At 38.4% G+C, this 15,308-nt stretch overlaps 2 protein-coding genes across 9 annotated transcripts in view; one reads left to right on the top strand and one right to left on the bottom strand.

Annotated features, from left to right (window-relative positions):
• The window catches only part of MIDEAS (mitotic deacetylase associated SANT domain protein), a 61,543-nt gene extending 60,617 nt beyond the window's left edge, over positions 1-926 (bottom strand). For all 4 annotated transcript variants that reach the window (XM_031593576.2, XM_090141043.1, XM_090141041.1 and 1 more), the window contains exon 1: positions 112-926. The gene's annotated coding sequence lies outside the window, so the exon portion shown is untranslated. The remainder of the gene's footprint in view (positions 1-111) is intronic.
• A 59-nt stretch (positions 927-985) lies between these two features.
• PTGR2 (prostaglandin reductase 2) lies at positions 986-15,302 on the top strand. Of its 5 annotated transcripts, none has more exons than XM_031593582.2 (10): positions 986-1,085; positions 5,102-5,170; positions 6,113-6,231; positions 6,830-7,021; positions 7,791-7,961; positions 8,555-8,764; positions 9,497-9,618; positions 10,474-10,561; positions 11,284-11,323; positions 12,553-15,302. In XM_031593582.2, exons 2-10 carry the CDS (start codon positions 5,134-5,136, stop codon positions 12,615-12,617), a joined length of 1,044 nt encoding a protein of 347 aa, XP_031449442.1. In that variant the 5' UTR covers positions 986-1,085; positions 5,102-5,133; the 3' UTR covers positions 12,618-15,302. The 5 variants fall into 5 exon arrangements, with proteins under 5 accessions (XP_031449442.1, XP_089997190.1, XP_089997191.1 ...); XM_090141064.1 differs by lacking the exon at positions 12,553-15,302 and adding an exon at positions 10,672-10,724; XM_031593583.2 differs by having other exon boundaries at positions 1,039-1,153.
• Positions 15,303-15,308: the final 6 nt, after the last annotated feature.

Raw genomic sequence — 15,308 nt, 5'->3', positions numbered from 1 at the left:
TATTTTCTTGCATGTATGAGGCAAGTGAGCATTCATCATTAGAGAAGGCCATCTCTGTACAGGATACATCCACTCAAAACTACAGAAGCAACTTCAGACTTAAAATCTTACTTTGAGAGTTAGTCCTGGTGAAGGTGTTCTCTCTCATTAGTCCAGCTGATGTAGTTGAGAAAAGAATATGGAGGTGTAAGTCTTCTTGTTACTCCTCTTTTCTAGACCAGTACCAAATATGTTACTTCAAATCCCGTGGAACATGATGTCACGTTGGCACAGATGCAGATGATTCTTGGATATACTAAAATGCCATGGCTAAAGCTATAGCAGAAAGATCTTGCTTTTATGCAAGAGGCAGGGCAGAGTCACTGGGACAATTAACCTGGAAGAGTTTTGCAGTCCTTGAAGTGGTCGGTTTGCACAGCACAGCAGTTTCCAGGGACACAGTGCCCACTTCACAGACCGGTTTGCCTTTCCCAGTCAGCCCCACAGCTGGTGGGTGTGTGGGGCAGCCTGGGGACTCGTGCAGGGAGAGCCTAGCTTTTTCATGGCTCATCCTCTTACTACCACTTCTTCAAATGAAGATGCCTCTTCATCCCTCCACACTCATACTGCAAGTGCATGTATAGCCTGTGCAAGTATTCTTGTAATTCTCTCTCTATATATAGAATTACATTGTATACAAGAGCAACTTTGCTGGAAATTTAGGAGCGGCCACAAAGCTATACGTAATACAGCCCTGTATTACATCAGTGAACAGAAATCTCATCCACTGACACAGAAGAAGCACGTATCGCTCAGTGTTACCCTTAAAAGTGAAAAACAAACCCCCTTCACAAGCAGCAAGTGTCCGCACAGCTCAGTCTCCCTGGGATGAAGGAACGTAAGACACAGCGCTCGGCCGCCAACAAGAGACGACCCTCCCACCTCAGCCCTTCCCGCCTCTCTCACAGCGCTCGCGCCCGGGACTCGGCCACTTTAAGCGGAGGCACGCGGCGCGCAGGCTTTGTGCGCATGCGCAGGGGGCGGGGCGCCGGGTCGCCCGTTCGCGCTGTGGGGGCCTTGCTGGGGCGCCGCAGGAGGGGTTTGAGGTGAGCGGGGTTGCGTGGCTGCCGGTGCGAATTTTCACCAACCGTCGCTCCCGCGCGCCGGGCTCTGAGTGAGTAGGCGGCGCGGCTCTGAGGCACCGTCTGGGTCCCTCTCCGTCAGCTGGGGCAGTGCCCGGCCCGCCCTCGGGGCCGCTGTTGCTTCTGAGCTCTCTTCGTTTCTCTCTCCTATGCTGTTCTGCCCGTAGCTTCGGAAACTGTGGTGTTGAACCATCCACAGACGGTCTCCAGTGTCCCTCCCGCCTTGGGCAGCGGTGATTCCTCGCAGTCTTTGTTCACACCCTGGCAGGTGTTCAGTCAGTGCGCTCTGGGGCTGCCCGTGTGTGGGGGTCCCCGTGCTGCGTCAGAGCATTCACAGCAGTGTCAGGTGTTTCTCAGGTGTTTCTCGCAGAATGACGCTCCGGCCTTTCTGGGAGCCATCTGCATCTGTGACTTCATCTGTGACTTGAAATTCTAAGGGAAAATAAGCCTGAGGAGTTGGTAATTCTAAACAATTTTCATCAACTCTAACACAAGGCAGCTATTAAAAAAAAAAAAAAAAAAAAAAAAAAACAACACACCCAAACCTGCCCAAGAGGTGGTACTTGGGAGTTTCCATTCTTTATGACACCTAAATCTGAGAAAAATTGAAGTTTATACAGTCCAACTGTATGTAGATATAGATATGAGTCTGTGTACCTACCGGAATTTTGATTTGTATGTCAGTCCAGTTTGACTGTAGGACAAACTGTGGGAATTCATCTTGAGAATTAAATGAAGCATGAGACATTGGGAAAGCTGAAATTATTAGTTCAGCTCAGAAAAGTACTTTTTTTTTAATGGTATGCACTTTCTTTTCATCATAGTCTGTACCAATTGTGGCTTCTACTTTTTGAAAACTTGACTTTGCAATGTAATTAATGTTGTGTTCTAATGTACTGCATCTTAGGGGAGTGGTGAACTTTGATGCCTAATACATTACATTCACTTTTTTGTTCTTTTCAGTTACTTACATTTTCTCTCCCCTTCTTCCCCCATAGTCCTAAACTCCTTGCCCATCTTTCCTCATCTCTGTTTTCTTGGTCTCACCTCCTCATTTGTTGTTCCCAGTTCTTCCATTTCTTCCATTATATTTCTGAGTTTTGCTGGCCTTTATGTTGCTATTCCTTGCACATTTATTTGCTCTCACTGATTCATAATACCAGTCCTTCCTGCATGTTCCTCATTCAAAATCATTCTTCCTTGAGAGCTCTTTCTTAGGAAACACGGATCCTAAGACATTTTGATACAGTTTTAGAAGACTTCAAGTCTTGTCTTCTGCTTATATTGGCTGCCTGGGCCTGATACAGGAGGAATAAACTACCCACTCTTCCTTTTTTTTTTTTTAAACCAGAACACACCTGATGTGGGCTTTGACAACTTGGAAGCAGATGAATTATTTTGTCAGAAGTACATGCAACTGAAAACTGTCTTATAAACAGTGTCAGAAACAAGTAGATCTCTGCACCAAGCCCAAGACAAACAAACTGGAGTTTTAGTGCTGATGAATGTACACTTTGTAAAAGGAGTAGTCATGTGTCAGTTTGCAAAAATGTGAGAAGAAAGACAAGAGAAGGAAATAAGAGCAAAAATGGGCTAGAATGTATTTGAGAGTGCCCTGGAAGTGCTGCTGTTGTGCATCCTAATGCTGCTTACTCAAAATGTGGGTCAGACGATCTTGGCCTAGAATGATGTCAAAACTCACAATTTTTACTCCATTTGTTTTAATTGTTAATTTAATTTGTTTGGTCTTTTCAAAATTTAAACAAAACAAAACAAACAAACAAAAAAATCCAAGTATCCTTAATACTTGCATGAAATGTATGTTGAAAAGCCTTATGTATATGGGACAAAACCACTTTATTTCACTTAAAAAAATCTGTTCTCTTCCTCCCAAAGCTTTCTTCAGTTAATAGCACTAAACAATGGCACTTCTACTTTCTTTTTTTATTCAATTACTTATTGCTTATGAAATGAGGAAAGACAGATTCTTTTGTATTATGTTTTGATATTAGTGTGAACGTTTGCTTGTGTGCTTACTGGCTTGCATTGTAGGACAAGTGCAATCATATCTATAAGTAAACGTCCATCTCCAATGGTATATATTACTGTCATGGGTGGCATTTCATTTGCCAGCCTCTTTTTCTTCCTGTCCTCCCGCTTGCTGTATCTGGAAGATCTTCAGACTGAATTAGTACACAGGCTTCTCAGCCTAAAGCTGTGAAAATGGCCTGGGAAACCAATAGCATTTTTGTTCCCTCAGAACTTCTGTTGTTCAGAGAAGCAATCCAAACTTATGTTGTATATTTTTTCCACTTGCATTTTCCTGTGCCATTCTGTACTGCCTTTCCTTTGTTTTAGTATGTTGATATCTTTATTCAACACTTCTTTAAGAACTGCATTTTTTTCCTCTGTACCGTAGTAGAAAGCAGATATTTCAAATATGTGTTGGGCACAGTAAAAATGCTTTTTATGACCTCATGTTCAGATTGGGGTTTTGTGCTTGCATAATAAGGGTATTTGATTTCAGGATAACAAAAATAGAATCAGTTTTGAGCACGGATACTTCTGTAAAGCATGAGCTGTACAGTGATTCTGCCTACTTTGTGTAGTTTATAAACAGTGGATCAAACACTTAATACCATGGATAGGTTTGAATTGAATATGAATAGTACTTAGAGGAATTATTTGTCCAGATTTCTTGTGAACTGTCATGCTGATGTCAGTTGATATTCACTACATTCTTAACTCATTGTTTCTGCACAGAGCAGTGTCATTAGTGGCTATAAACTTAAGCCAAGCTCTGTATGCGTGCAAATCATTTACCGGAAGATTTTTAATTGTATTCCCTGCATCTGGCCATTTGTAAAATGCTCATGGAATTAACACAGATTCTCAGATGCTAAGACAATTGCTATGTGGACCACTTGAATGTACTTGAATTACTTGAATGTAATTTTGTTATGCACATACTATCAGCCAAGGTAGCGTAAGAGGATTCAGATACTCAAGAATGCAAAATTAGATCATTTATGCTTGAGTTGGCTCAGGAATGACACAAAATATAAAGTAAAAATATGTAATTTCATGTTTATAAAGTCTGAGTCCATTGTGAGAACAGACTTGCTCACTTCAAAGTTTAGAAGAATATGGATTTTTGTTCTGAAAATATTTTATGAAATGGCTAGAAAACAAGATCACACAGGACATCTGTAGTGGAGTATGATGCTGAACCCATGATTTGCCAAAATTTGCCTTAGACTGTCCTTAGGATTTTACGTGAGGGTAAACAGACATTGTTTTAACTGCACGGGTATAAAGTTCATGAGTCTGTTTATTTTTCATTTGAGATTGTTTTATATGACTATTGGGCATGAATATCAAAAGTGGAGAGGCTCGTATTTCACTCTTCTCAAATTTGTAATGAAGCCACTATGTGGCCTCCTCTTGGCAATTGCTTTGACGGGATATCAGGCCATTGCAGATGGATGCAACTGCATCAGAGCAAAAGCAGAGCACTGCATTTTGGCAGTGTTATCTGAGAAGTACAAGCTTTGGCAGAACAGGTGAAATTCTGGCAGTCTGGAAATGTGTCTGCAGGATTTCACTTGCACCACACCTCTAAATCTAGTTTGTTTTGGATGAGCTGTTTGTATTTGCATCCATTTGTTAGTTCTTCCTCTCTTCCGCAGCTCTCGATGGTTGCTCATCAGGTTGCCCTCACTACAAATGCCAGTAGAGCAGTAGGAGAGCAGAGCAGTGCATGGTGGGATGCTCCTTGCTCAGCGGAGGTTGCAGCTCTCCCTTACTGCTGTGTAGGGGACAGAGTGGATGTTAGGTTTCCCATGGGATTTGTAAGTGGTTTCAAAATGTGTGTTACGTAACTCCTGTACCCCCATTTCCAAATTGCTGAGTACTTTGCCCCATTTTCTTTTTCAAGGGATTTTATGTTTCAGCCCTTCAAGGAGTGTTTTCCTTTGTAGGAGTCCAGTGTGAAATTGCTGCAAGAGCAGGGATGATTATCCAAAGAGTAGTGCTGAATTCACGCCCTGGTATGTATTTTATTGCAATAAGGGAGCAGTGTGTTTGTCATGGTTGCCTAATAGTCTGAAGTGGTGAGAGTAGAAGCAGAAACTAACTTCAGATTTGCATATCTTAATACCGCATGCAACAGTAAACAAAGTTTATTATGAAGTGTATTTATTTAATCTCTACACGCAGACTTCTAAACTTGTGGTTGAGAAAAATAATGCATAATTATGAGAAAACTCTAGGAGTAGAGACTCAGTGTGAAGAAAGATTATCAAGCATTGCTTTTTAGTTCTGACATTTTTTATTTGTAAGATTATTAGAATATTTTTATAAAGTTTGCTGCAACAAGCAGCATGGAAACTATCAGTAAGTGATAAATGATCTGTCTTTTTGTACCAAGTCAGCAGGGAAAGAAAGATCTAAGAGAAGATTATGAATATTTGGGGCTTATTGAGAGATTTTTGAATACAAGTACCTTGTACTGGCCAGTGAAGCATAATGCCATCAGATCCACTAACATGAAAGTCTACATTGTTTGTTTAGATTTACACAAAATGTAGATCAAAAGGTTGCTTGCAAATCAGAATAGACTTGGCAAGGATAATTGGAATAGTGGTTAGTGTACAACACTGTGTGCTGCATACCCAGAATGGTTTGAAACAAGTTATTTAATACTTCACAAGCCTTTGGAGATCATTCTTGCAGAAATTAGTCCTCAGTAGTCAGGAGGGGTTAGCTGAGCATTTCGGAATGTCTGTTATGGCTGTGTCTTCAGTTTGGGTGCTGGGAATACACCTGTTTAAATCTCAGTCTGCTGAGTTAGCTGATAGTTGTATAGCTGTGAATAGAGACAAGCTAACATATTTTAAAAGGGATTACCATAATTAAAAAATGCCTTCCCTATTGATTAAAGGAAGCTCCACATTGATTCACTTATTTGTTTCATTTCAAAATAATTCTAGGTAAGAATGGAGTGCCAGTGGCTGAAAACTTCAGACTGGAGCAAAGTACAATACCAGACACAGTGCAAGAGGGACAAGTACGTGTTAGAACCCTGTATCTCTCTGTGGATCCATACATGGTAGGTGGTAAGCTTACAACTAAGTGAGAACTTCTTTAAAAATTATCTTAAACTCTGTACCTCTCATGATGTTTAACACAGAAGTTAACAATCATAAAATGTCTAGTATAACATGGGGAAATACAAAGAAAATATTTAAATGCCAAGTTGTTTTGTTAAATATTTCTTTCTGAGGGATGATCTAAACGTATTTTGCTGTTCTCCAGTGCATGGGGATGGACTAAACGACTTCTGGCTGTTTTTTGCAATCCTACATTTCTGTGATTCGTGCAGTTAAGGAATGGCATATGAGGAAATCTTGTCAGGTCCAAGCCAGCTGCCTTTGGATATGAGGCTGACTTTGAGGCAGTGTTTGTAGAACATGTTGACTTTGGTAGCGCTGGTGAAGGAGATTAAAATGATCTGTCTTTTTGTACCAAGTCAGCAGGGAAAGAAAGATCTAAGAGAAGATTATGAATATTTGGGGCTTATTGAGAGATTTTTGAATAGCCCATTGTGTCTCACGTTTTAAACACATCTCATCCCCAGCTTCATTTGAACTTCTTAAAACCAAACGATGTGTTCCACCAGAGCTTCTCATTAAAGTCTTGTCTTTCAGCGCTGCCGGATGAATGAGGATACGGGTTCAGATTACCTCCTGCCTTGGCAGCTATCTGAAGTTGCCGATGGTGGGGGCATTGGGGTTGTGGAGGAAAGCAAGCATAACAACTTCGCTAAAGGAGACTTTGTCACTTCCTTCAATTGGCCCTGGCAGACAGTGGCCATTCTGGATGGAAGCTTGCTACAAAAGGTATACAAAACCCAGATTGTCACTATTTTATCTCTTGTCACAGTATTATCTATTTTGTTTTTTAAAGAGTAATTAATGATACTATTTCTTAATCAAAATCAAGTTGGTATTACTGAAGAAACCCATTCTCAAAAGGCAGACAAACTCACAGTTGGCAAAATATGTAACAGTTTTTCCACTTTTAACAAAGAAAAAGATGAATGCTTTTGCTGGCTATCAGGCATGCCAATATTATTTCACTTGCTGTGTTTTTAATAAACTTCTGTTAATTAATTCTGTTAGTTATCCTAATTCTAGATAGATCTACTCCTGATCCCTGGAGGTGTAGTCATGAAAGGTTTTAGGCACATTTAATTCAATTTATTTACCAACACGTTAGTGAAAGCTTGTACTTCTTCCATAGAAGAAGTGCCACTGATCTGCAATCCTAATGTTTGATAACACTGCTATTTTGTCCTTTATGCTAACATAGGGATAGTTTGCCATTGCCTGAGACTTCTAATCTGCTGGACACTTTTTGATATTTCCATCATTTAAGCTCTCGTGAATGATTTTACTCACAACCTTTTTCTAAAACTGTGGACATATAATCTTTGTTTCATTTTACATAAACTTCTTGTTAAGGTAGAACCAGTTTATAGCTAGCTTACTGCTGTCTGTTGTACCTTGCCTTGTAAATACCTTGAATTAGTTTTGTATCATCAGTCAAATAACAAACAGCAAAACCTCACCTTAGAAGAAATGAACACCATGTGATTTTGTTTTGTAGGTTGTTCCACAACTTGTGAATGGACACCTTTCCTACTTTCTTGGTGCAGCTGGATTGACAGGACTGACAGCCTTGCTAGGTATAAGAGAGAAAGGCCATGTGACTGTGGGTGCCAATCAGACCATGGTGGTGAGTGGAGCAGCTGGTGCCTGCGGTTCTTTGGCTGGCCAGGTAGGTTGTCTGAAGACACAAAGGGTATAGAATTACTAAATTTATAATATATAATAAATGATTAGTAAACACAGACAAAACCATTACAAATATAAACAAGTATAACTTCATGGGAAGGTTCACAGATTTGGCTCACACTCACTGAGAGATTTTAGGTACGAAACTCAAGTTTCCTGAAACTGGGATAGCAGAAAAGGTCTGAGGTGAATGAAGTGGATACTCTAAAAACATACTCAGTGTGTTTTTTATAGTAGTCTGCCATTTGAATACAGTCTTTGAGTTGACTGGCAACTTCCGTTTTTCCTATATTATCAAATGCAGTAAACCTTTCCTCGCATTGGCTCTCCAGTACTGCTAAGTGTTGGTAATTCCACAGTCAGTGATTTGGAAAGCCAGTGTAATTCTGCTGGCAACTGCCCCTTCTCTACATGTGACGAAGGAACAACAAGAGGCTCTTTTGCTGCAGTTACGTCACATGAGATGGGAATTTACACTAAAATTTGCTGTCTTGGGTTTAGTGGGATAAGACATCCCTAATTTTTATGCGTGGGGAAAATGATCAACTTCTCTGTATTGTTTTGTTTTAACAATAGATTGCCCATCTGGACGGATGCTCTAGAGTTGTGGGTATTGCTGGCACAGATGAAAAGTGCTCCATTTTGGTTTCAGAAATGGGGTTTGATGCTGCTATCAATTACAAGAAAGGGAATGTGGCACAGCAGCTCCGTGAACTCTGCCCAGGTGGTGTGGATGTTTACTTTGACAATGTTGGTGGAGACATCAGTGATACAGTTATAAGCCAGGTGGTTATGCCAACTATCATGTTTATTCTCATCATTCTCCAAAGTCTGTGTACCCAGATTTGAATTAAGTCTTCAATACAGTAGAATAGGCTTTCCACTTTGTTGATCTAATTTTGGTGCTAATCCTGATAAGGAATCAAACATTTGACATCAGTGCCTGTTACTTGGGCTAGCCTTACAGTACATTAGTGAAAACATAGTTTCTACTTCTGATCTCTTGTTTCATTGGCCAGGAGACAGTAACGTTCTTAAAACATTCTTTGTCAGTGCAGTAATCTTGTGTTTTAGTACTGGTTTACTGACAGCTCTGCTGGACCTCCATAAATGCTCTTGACCATCCTTCTTTCATGTTAACCTGAAACCAGTCTGTCCCATGGCAGAGAGGCCTTACTAGCAATGCTGTCTTTGGGATCTCTAAATCACAGCCTGTATCTAACAGCTGTATCCTATTACTCCCTCTCCTCACAAAAAAGGCACACAGTAAAAAAACCTACTTATTATTTTCCTCATATTTAATGCTACATATACTGCATTGCATGTTTTTCTTTGTCTGCATTGTCTATGTGGTCGTCAGAGGTTCACTGGGGCTGAAATTCTGCTTTTCTAGGAGAGGTGACTCTAAATAAGGACACTTGCGTGAAAATTTTGTGATATATTCTAGTGCATCTCTAGAAAATGTGGTTTATGAGACCAAAGAATGTAATTTGTCTCATTTTGTGCTGTCCCAAATAGATGAATCAGAACAGCCATATCATCCTGTGTGGACAAATTTCTCAGTATAACAAAGATGTGCCTTATCCTCCTCCATTGCCTCCTGACACAGAAAAAATACAGAAAGAAAGAAACATCACAAGGTACATTTCTCCTTTCTCCTACATTTCTCTGGCCAGATTTTAGGTCACAAGAGTTTTTGAGTCTGATGCTCAGAAGATATTTTGTAGATCCACACCAGGCATGTGTAATTGCAGCAGAATGTTGCAACAGCAGAAAAATTAAAACCACAGCATCATTAAATTCTCTCTCTTACATTTGTCTGTAATGGCATAAAAATGGGAAAGGATAATGTTACATGTTAACATAGATTTGTGATTGCTTAACTTAGTCTTGAAGTCTGAGATTCTTCAAAATAAGGGAACGTGTTGCCATGGTTCTGTTCTCAGATGTTTTGCAACATGCTGTATCTCCAAGTGGTTCAGGAGAAAATCAGATATTTTTTTAATGAAAGAATGCAGCTGAAGCTGTGGTTGTGTTTAAATTTCAGTTTTAGTATATGGGTTTTCATTAGATAACAGGAACTTTTGGGAACTTGATTGCTTTATGCAGCTGTGACAGCACCATATGCAAAATTTTGGGGAGCTAAAAAGTTAATTTATACTTACCATCTATTTCAGGTCCATTTTTTTTTTCTGTAATGGAGTGAACAAGTCTGCACTTTAGGGACATTTGCTTGTTCTTGTGGCAGTAGTTCTTGATTTTTGTCATGCTTCTCTCTGATGCTTGAAACAGAAATTTTTTTGTCCAAGATCAATGTTATTTTTAAGTTCCTGCTCCTGTCTTAACAAGCTTGCAAAGCTCTGCAAGCATAGTTGTAATCAGTACTGACATTCCTTCAGTTTCAATAATATTGTTGTGTTTCTTTAAAAATTTGCAGATTTCAGAACATGCTTATCAGCCTTTCCTAGCTCAAGGCTCACTCTTTTCTTTCACAGAGAAAGATTCTTGGTGTTGAACTATATGGACAAACAAGAAGCTAGTGTACTACAACTCTGTCAGTGGATCCAAGAAGGTAAACTGAAGGTAGGAATTTTTACATTTAATCTGTGGCCTTTGATATTATCTCTTCAGATTAGACTTCTTGTACTCATACCACTGTTGTTTTTGTCTCTGACTGTTTTACCGTGCTCCAGGATCAAAGAGAGATTTTCTTAAGAATGCTTGAGTACGCTTGACAGCTTATCAGGTAGTACCTATAGTGAATACTTACCACGAATGGTGTGGCTGCAGTATATCAGCATCATGTCTGTTATCTGTACTCTTCCTTTCAGCATAGGATAGAAGTACTTTTTGACTTAAGGGATCAGGCCTTCAAAAATTTTTACTTTTGAATACCTGATTAGTTCATGTTCTGAATGCTTTTGGGGATCTTGTCAGAAATTTAGTTTCAAGCTTTATAATCACTATTTGTTATTTTGAGATTAGTAGATTGTTGGTATCTTTCTTTTTCCCCGTAAAGTCTTTCTAAATTAGTTTTTGATTCTTCAGATGATCAGTATGTTTACCTGGAAGAATCCCAAAATAATAGGATTTTGGCATGTGCACAAATCTTCCAATTCTGATTGAAGAACTAAATTAGCGATAGGTTTATCAAAGTATTGGCTTCTATCTTGATGTTGGAACATAGGTAGCTGAAACAGAGCACCGTCCATTGTAGCCAGAGAATCCTTAGCATTTCTGTGGCAATTCCTAAGAGATGTTAATCTTGTTTGACAAAAGCTAAAAGGACATTTTTGTATTGACAGGTCAGAGAGACAGTGGTAGAAGGCTTAGCGAATATTGGTGGTAAGCTTTTATAACATTTTCTAAAAACATCAAGTGCAACAATAGTAGAAGCCATTTGCCAATTCAGACTCTTGTTCTTTATTATAACACTAAAAATCATGTTCTAGATAATAAAAGTCACAAGGTATTAAAGTATTCTGTAAGAAACTCACATACGTTTAAAAATTTATTGGATATAAAGTTTGCAGGTTTTCTCTCCCCAGATTTACAATGTGGGGAGGTGGGAGTTGGTTTAAACTGTTACCTTAGCATTCACAATCATCCTGGTCTTACTGATGTAAGGTACTGCCCATTTGCTGGAACTTGTATACAGAAGGGTCTTTTGGAAACTTTGAACTTAGGCTTCAAAACCAAAAGAGTCTGTCTCTAACAGTACTTGTTGCTGGATCTGCTAACAAAAAATAAATAGAAAGCTATGTACAAGGAAAGGGAAAACATACTAATCATGACAAAACAATCTAAGTATTTTTGGAGAAACAAGATAGCCTGCAGCCTCATCCAAAAATCTGTAATGAATATAAAAACCATGAGGGTCGTGACTCCAATGAGACAAAGCTAAAAAGCCAGGTGACTCAAGATACTCGGTAGGGATGCATTCTTACAGAACAACAGGAAAGAATAGGATGTAGCCCATTTATTTCTGTAAGACTGAAAATCAGTAGAAATAAGCATTGGCTCAAACATATAGGTATACATTTATTTCTACATTTTCACTTATTGTTGATACTTACTGGTAAAAATATGTATTTTGAGGGAATCAGAACAAATTTTGCAGGCATATTTCACACCTTATTTACTCATTCTTTTGGAATCAGTTTGTCACATTCCTTGCACTATGTTGCCTATAAGCACAGTACTTATAAGTCTGTCTGTTTCACAAAGGTTTGTGAAACTGATGGTGTTTGTGGGCTCTCCAGTCATGCTTCATCTTCATGTTTGGCATTTGTGTGCTCATAACAAAAGCAAAAAATATGAACTTATATTGGGTGAAACAGGTACTTAAAAATTGATTTAAAAAAAAAAAAAATCACACAAAGCTGCCCATGGCAGTTTTAGTTGTTTTGTTTTTTTTTTCCCCCCTCCATTAATTTGGCATATCATTAAGAATAAATATATAGTTGCTCCTGTTTGGGGAACTACTTCATATGTTTGCTTCTATCATTTTCTTTAAAAGAAGTTAATTGGCACATTTGATTGGGAACTAACTTATGTCATTATTTCTCTTGAAGCTGCTTTCCAGTCCATGATGAATGGAGGCAATATTGGAAAACAGATCGTCCTAGTTTCTAAGTAAAAGTCATTGCTTGGGAAAAAGTAATTGATTCTATCCATAGTAATAAGCAAGTTTTACTTATACTAATTACCACCTTAAATAAACAGTTGTTCTTTATATACTAAGAGCAGATATTTTAGGATGCTAAGACAAAAACCATGCTAATAAATTGAACAGAATTGGAAATAGGAATGCAATAGTTTAAACTAAAAATGGTTATATGACATGATTTGAGAGCTGTCAATTAGCACATTTGCAAATAATTCATGGGTATGGTTTGGAAGTTAGATCACCTCAGGAACTATCTCCAATAAGTAATTTGTATACAACCACCTGGTTTTAGATGTTGGAAGAATTTACTTGTGTACATGCGTGTTGTTCTTATGCTAATTTGTCTCACTGCCCAAGAACTTGATAATTTTTCATTTACTAGTATAAGCTTAGCTTGTCAGTCCAATCGATCTGGCTATCATCTTAAATTTTAAGTGTTCTCACTTCTTTTTTCCAGATAAGAGCAATCAGAAATTCCATTTCTACAACTCAAGTTCTATAATATCAAAGATATTTCTATTTGGCACATGGAACAAGTTTCCACTGATTGCATTTCTCATTTCTCTGTACTGTATCATTATATAGCCTATTTTCAGAGTACCTTAAACCTAGTTCATTTAGAATTCCATCTGCATGCTGCCTGAGACTTTCATCAGAGGAAGGTCCAGCTATAAGGGCTAGCTTGTTTTGGTATAACAATGCTCTTTTACCAATTTAGAAGCTTGAAAAGTGAGCCACCGTTTCCAAGTCTGACTAACATAACTTCAAACCAAGTGAGACTGATGCAATTTAAACATGTCTTCAAAATAAAGCCATTAGAATTCCACCATTATGTACATTTAGAAACATTGACACATTGATTTAGTGATTAGGATAATTTATGTGTAACTTATAAGCTATTGGTTTTGTTTTAAATATTTGCCTTTAAAAGGAGTGCTTCCAAGCAGTAGGGTAGGCTGAGAATGGATCTTCTAGATCTTGAGTCACTACCTATACTCAAACTAAATGGAAGCCAAGAATTAGGAGGGAAACTGTTCTAGAAATTGGCATTTAAATCTTTTTGGACACTGTAGAAAGCACAGTTACCAGAACTACCTCATATCATTGCTAGCAATGTGAAAAACAGTCCCTGGATTTGCTAGTGCTGAAGCTGACCCTGAAAGAAAGCATACAGTGACTAATGCTTTAGGCTTTGAAGAGAAAGACACCTGCATAATAGGATTACATTCACTTCCAGCTAGATTCTTAATCCAGTATCACACTAATTCGAGCACTAGCAACAACATCATGCTGGGACAGAAGCCAAAATTGTTGTGGAATAAAACCAGCATCATTGTAGTTGGCAAATGAAGATAACAAGCATCAGATGAAAGAAATTCTGTGAATTCCTGCTTATTGACTGTTCATAGATGACACTCATTCCTAAAATTTGGGCATTTCAAGCTTAAAGACTTGATAATTTGTATACAGATGAGAGAGAGAGGAGGGACTAAGGGGAATACAGCCTTTTCAAACAGAACCAGATGTTCTATTGAGTGTTCTGGTACATCAGATCATGTGGCTTAATTGTCACCTTTCCTTTTCTTCTCTCCCACGTACACGCACTGTAGATTGAAACAGCATCAGCCTGGAGGCTGTTGTGCAATGCATGCCCTTTTCTTCAGCAGGCTGGCCTTAATGCACTGTAGCAATCTTTCTGAATAGACTTTCTCCTCCTAAAGTCCAGTTCATTCCTAAAGTTCATCTCCAAATATAAAAAACAAAACAGCCCACTTCACACAAATTTAAACATCCTCTTGCTTACATTTCCCTATATTTGGCTTCCTCTAATCTACAATTTTATCTCAGTTTTATCTCATGATCTAAAAAATGAAGACGTTTTGTTTTAATTCAAAGCACTCTAGTTACTTACATTACTTACATCTATTTCGGAAGAGATTTCATCCACGACCTGTGGTCAGTTTGTACTGCAAGAACGTAAGGAAGGTAGCATAACAGTAACCACTGCTGAAAAGGTGTTAAAATATTTTCACACATTATGGGTGAAGGCAACTTACTTATACTTCCAGAGTTGCATTTGCTTGTCCAAAGTACAGATGTTGGACTTCTGAACATCATTTGCTAGAGAGCTATTCCAGAGTGAGCTCATATGAGTGAGGACCATGAGCTGACACACCTTCCAAGAAAGACAGCCTCTAGGATCTGAATTTTCATAACTGAAAATATGATTAAATTTTAAAATTCCCAGCACTATGATTTTTACAGCAATTGCTTAGTAATCCATGCACACTGAAAGCCCATTGTAGTCTGATGATGTGCAGTCTGATGATGTGAAGCATGACCTAGAGTGAGGTCATGCTGAGATATTAATTCTTTACTATAATAAAAGCTGCTTGATTGCTGCAGCATTCCAGTAGATTAGGTAACTCACAAGGAGGAATATTCTGTCAGCGTAAGTCAGATGACTACAGGAAAAAAAAAAAGAGATACGGACAGTTAAAGTAGATTTCATCATGGTACTCCCAACACCTAGGAAACTTTTCTGCATTTGTGAACCCTAGATTAATGTTAACTCTCCAGAATAAATAAAAATCAAAGGAAGAAAATCTTTTAAATGAAGTGCCTATATTTGTTAATAAAAAAATATTAATTTTTTTTTTG

The sequence above is a fragment of the Phasianus colchicus genome, chromosome 5, assembly GCF_987193195.1.
Source record: "Phasianus colchicus chromosome 5, bPhaCol1.hap1.1, whole genome shotgun sequence".
Taxonomy (NCBI): Eukaryota; Metazoa; Chordata; class Aves; order Galliformes; family Phasianidae; genus Phasianus; species Phasianus colchicus.
The sequence above is the reverse complement of the archived record's forward strand: the minus strand, read 5'-3'. Positions and strand labels throughout refer to the sequence as shown.

Bases quoted from the DNA above. Each gene is read 5' to 3' on its own strand.
- PTGR2 (XM_031593582.2), top strand. From the start codon at position 5,134: ATGATTATCCAAAGAGTAGTGCTGAATTCACGCCCTG. The intron at 6,232-6,829 runs GTAGGTGGTAAG...CTTGTCTTTCAG, and splicing joins TCTCTGTGGATCCATACATG to CGCTGCCGGATGAATGAGGA. The intron at 7,962-8,554 runs GTAGGTTGTCTG...TTTTAACAATAG, and splicing joins GCGGTTCTTTGGCTGGCCAG to ATTGCCCATCTGGACGGATG.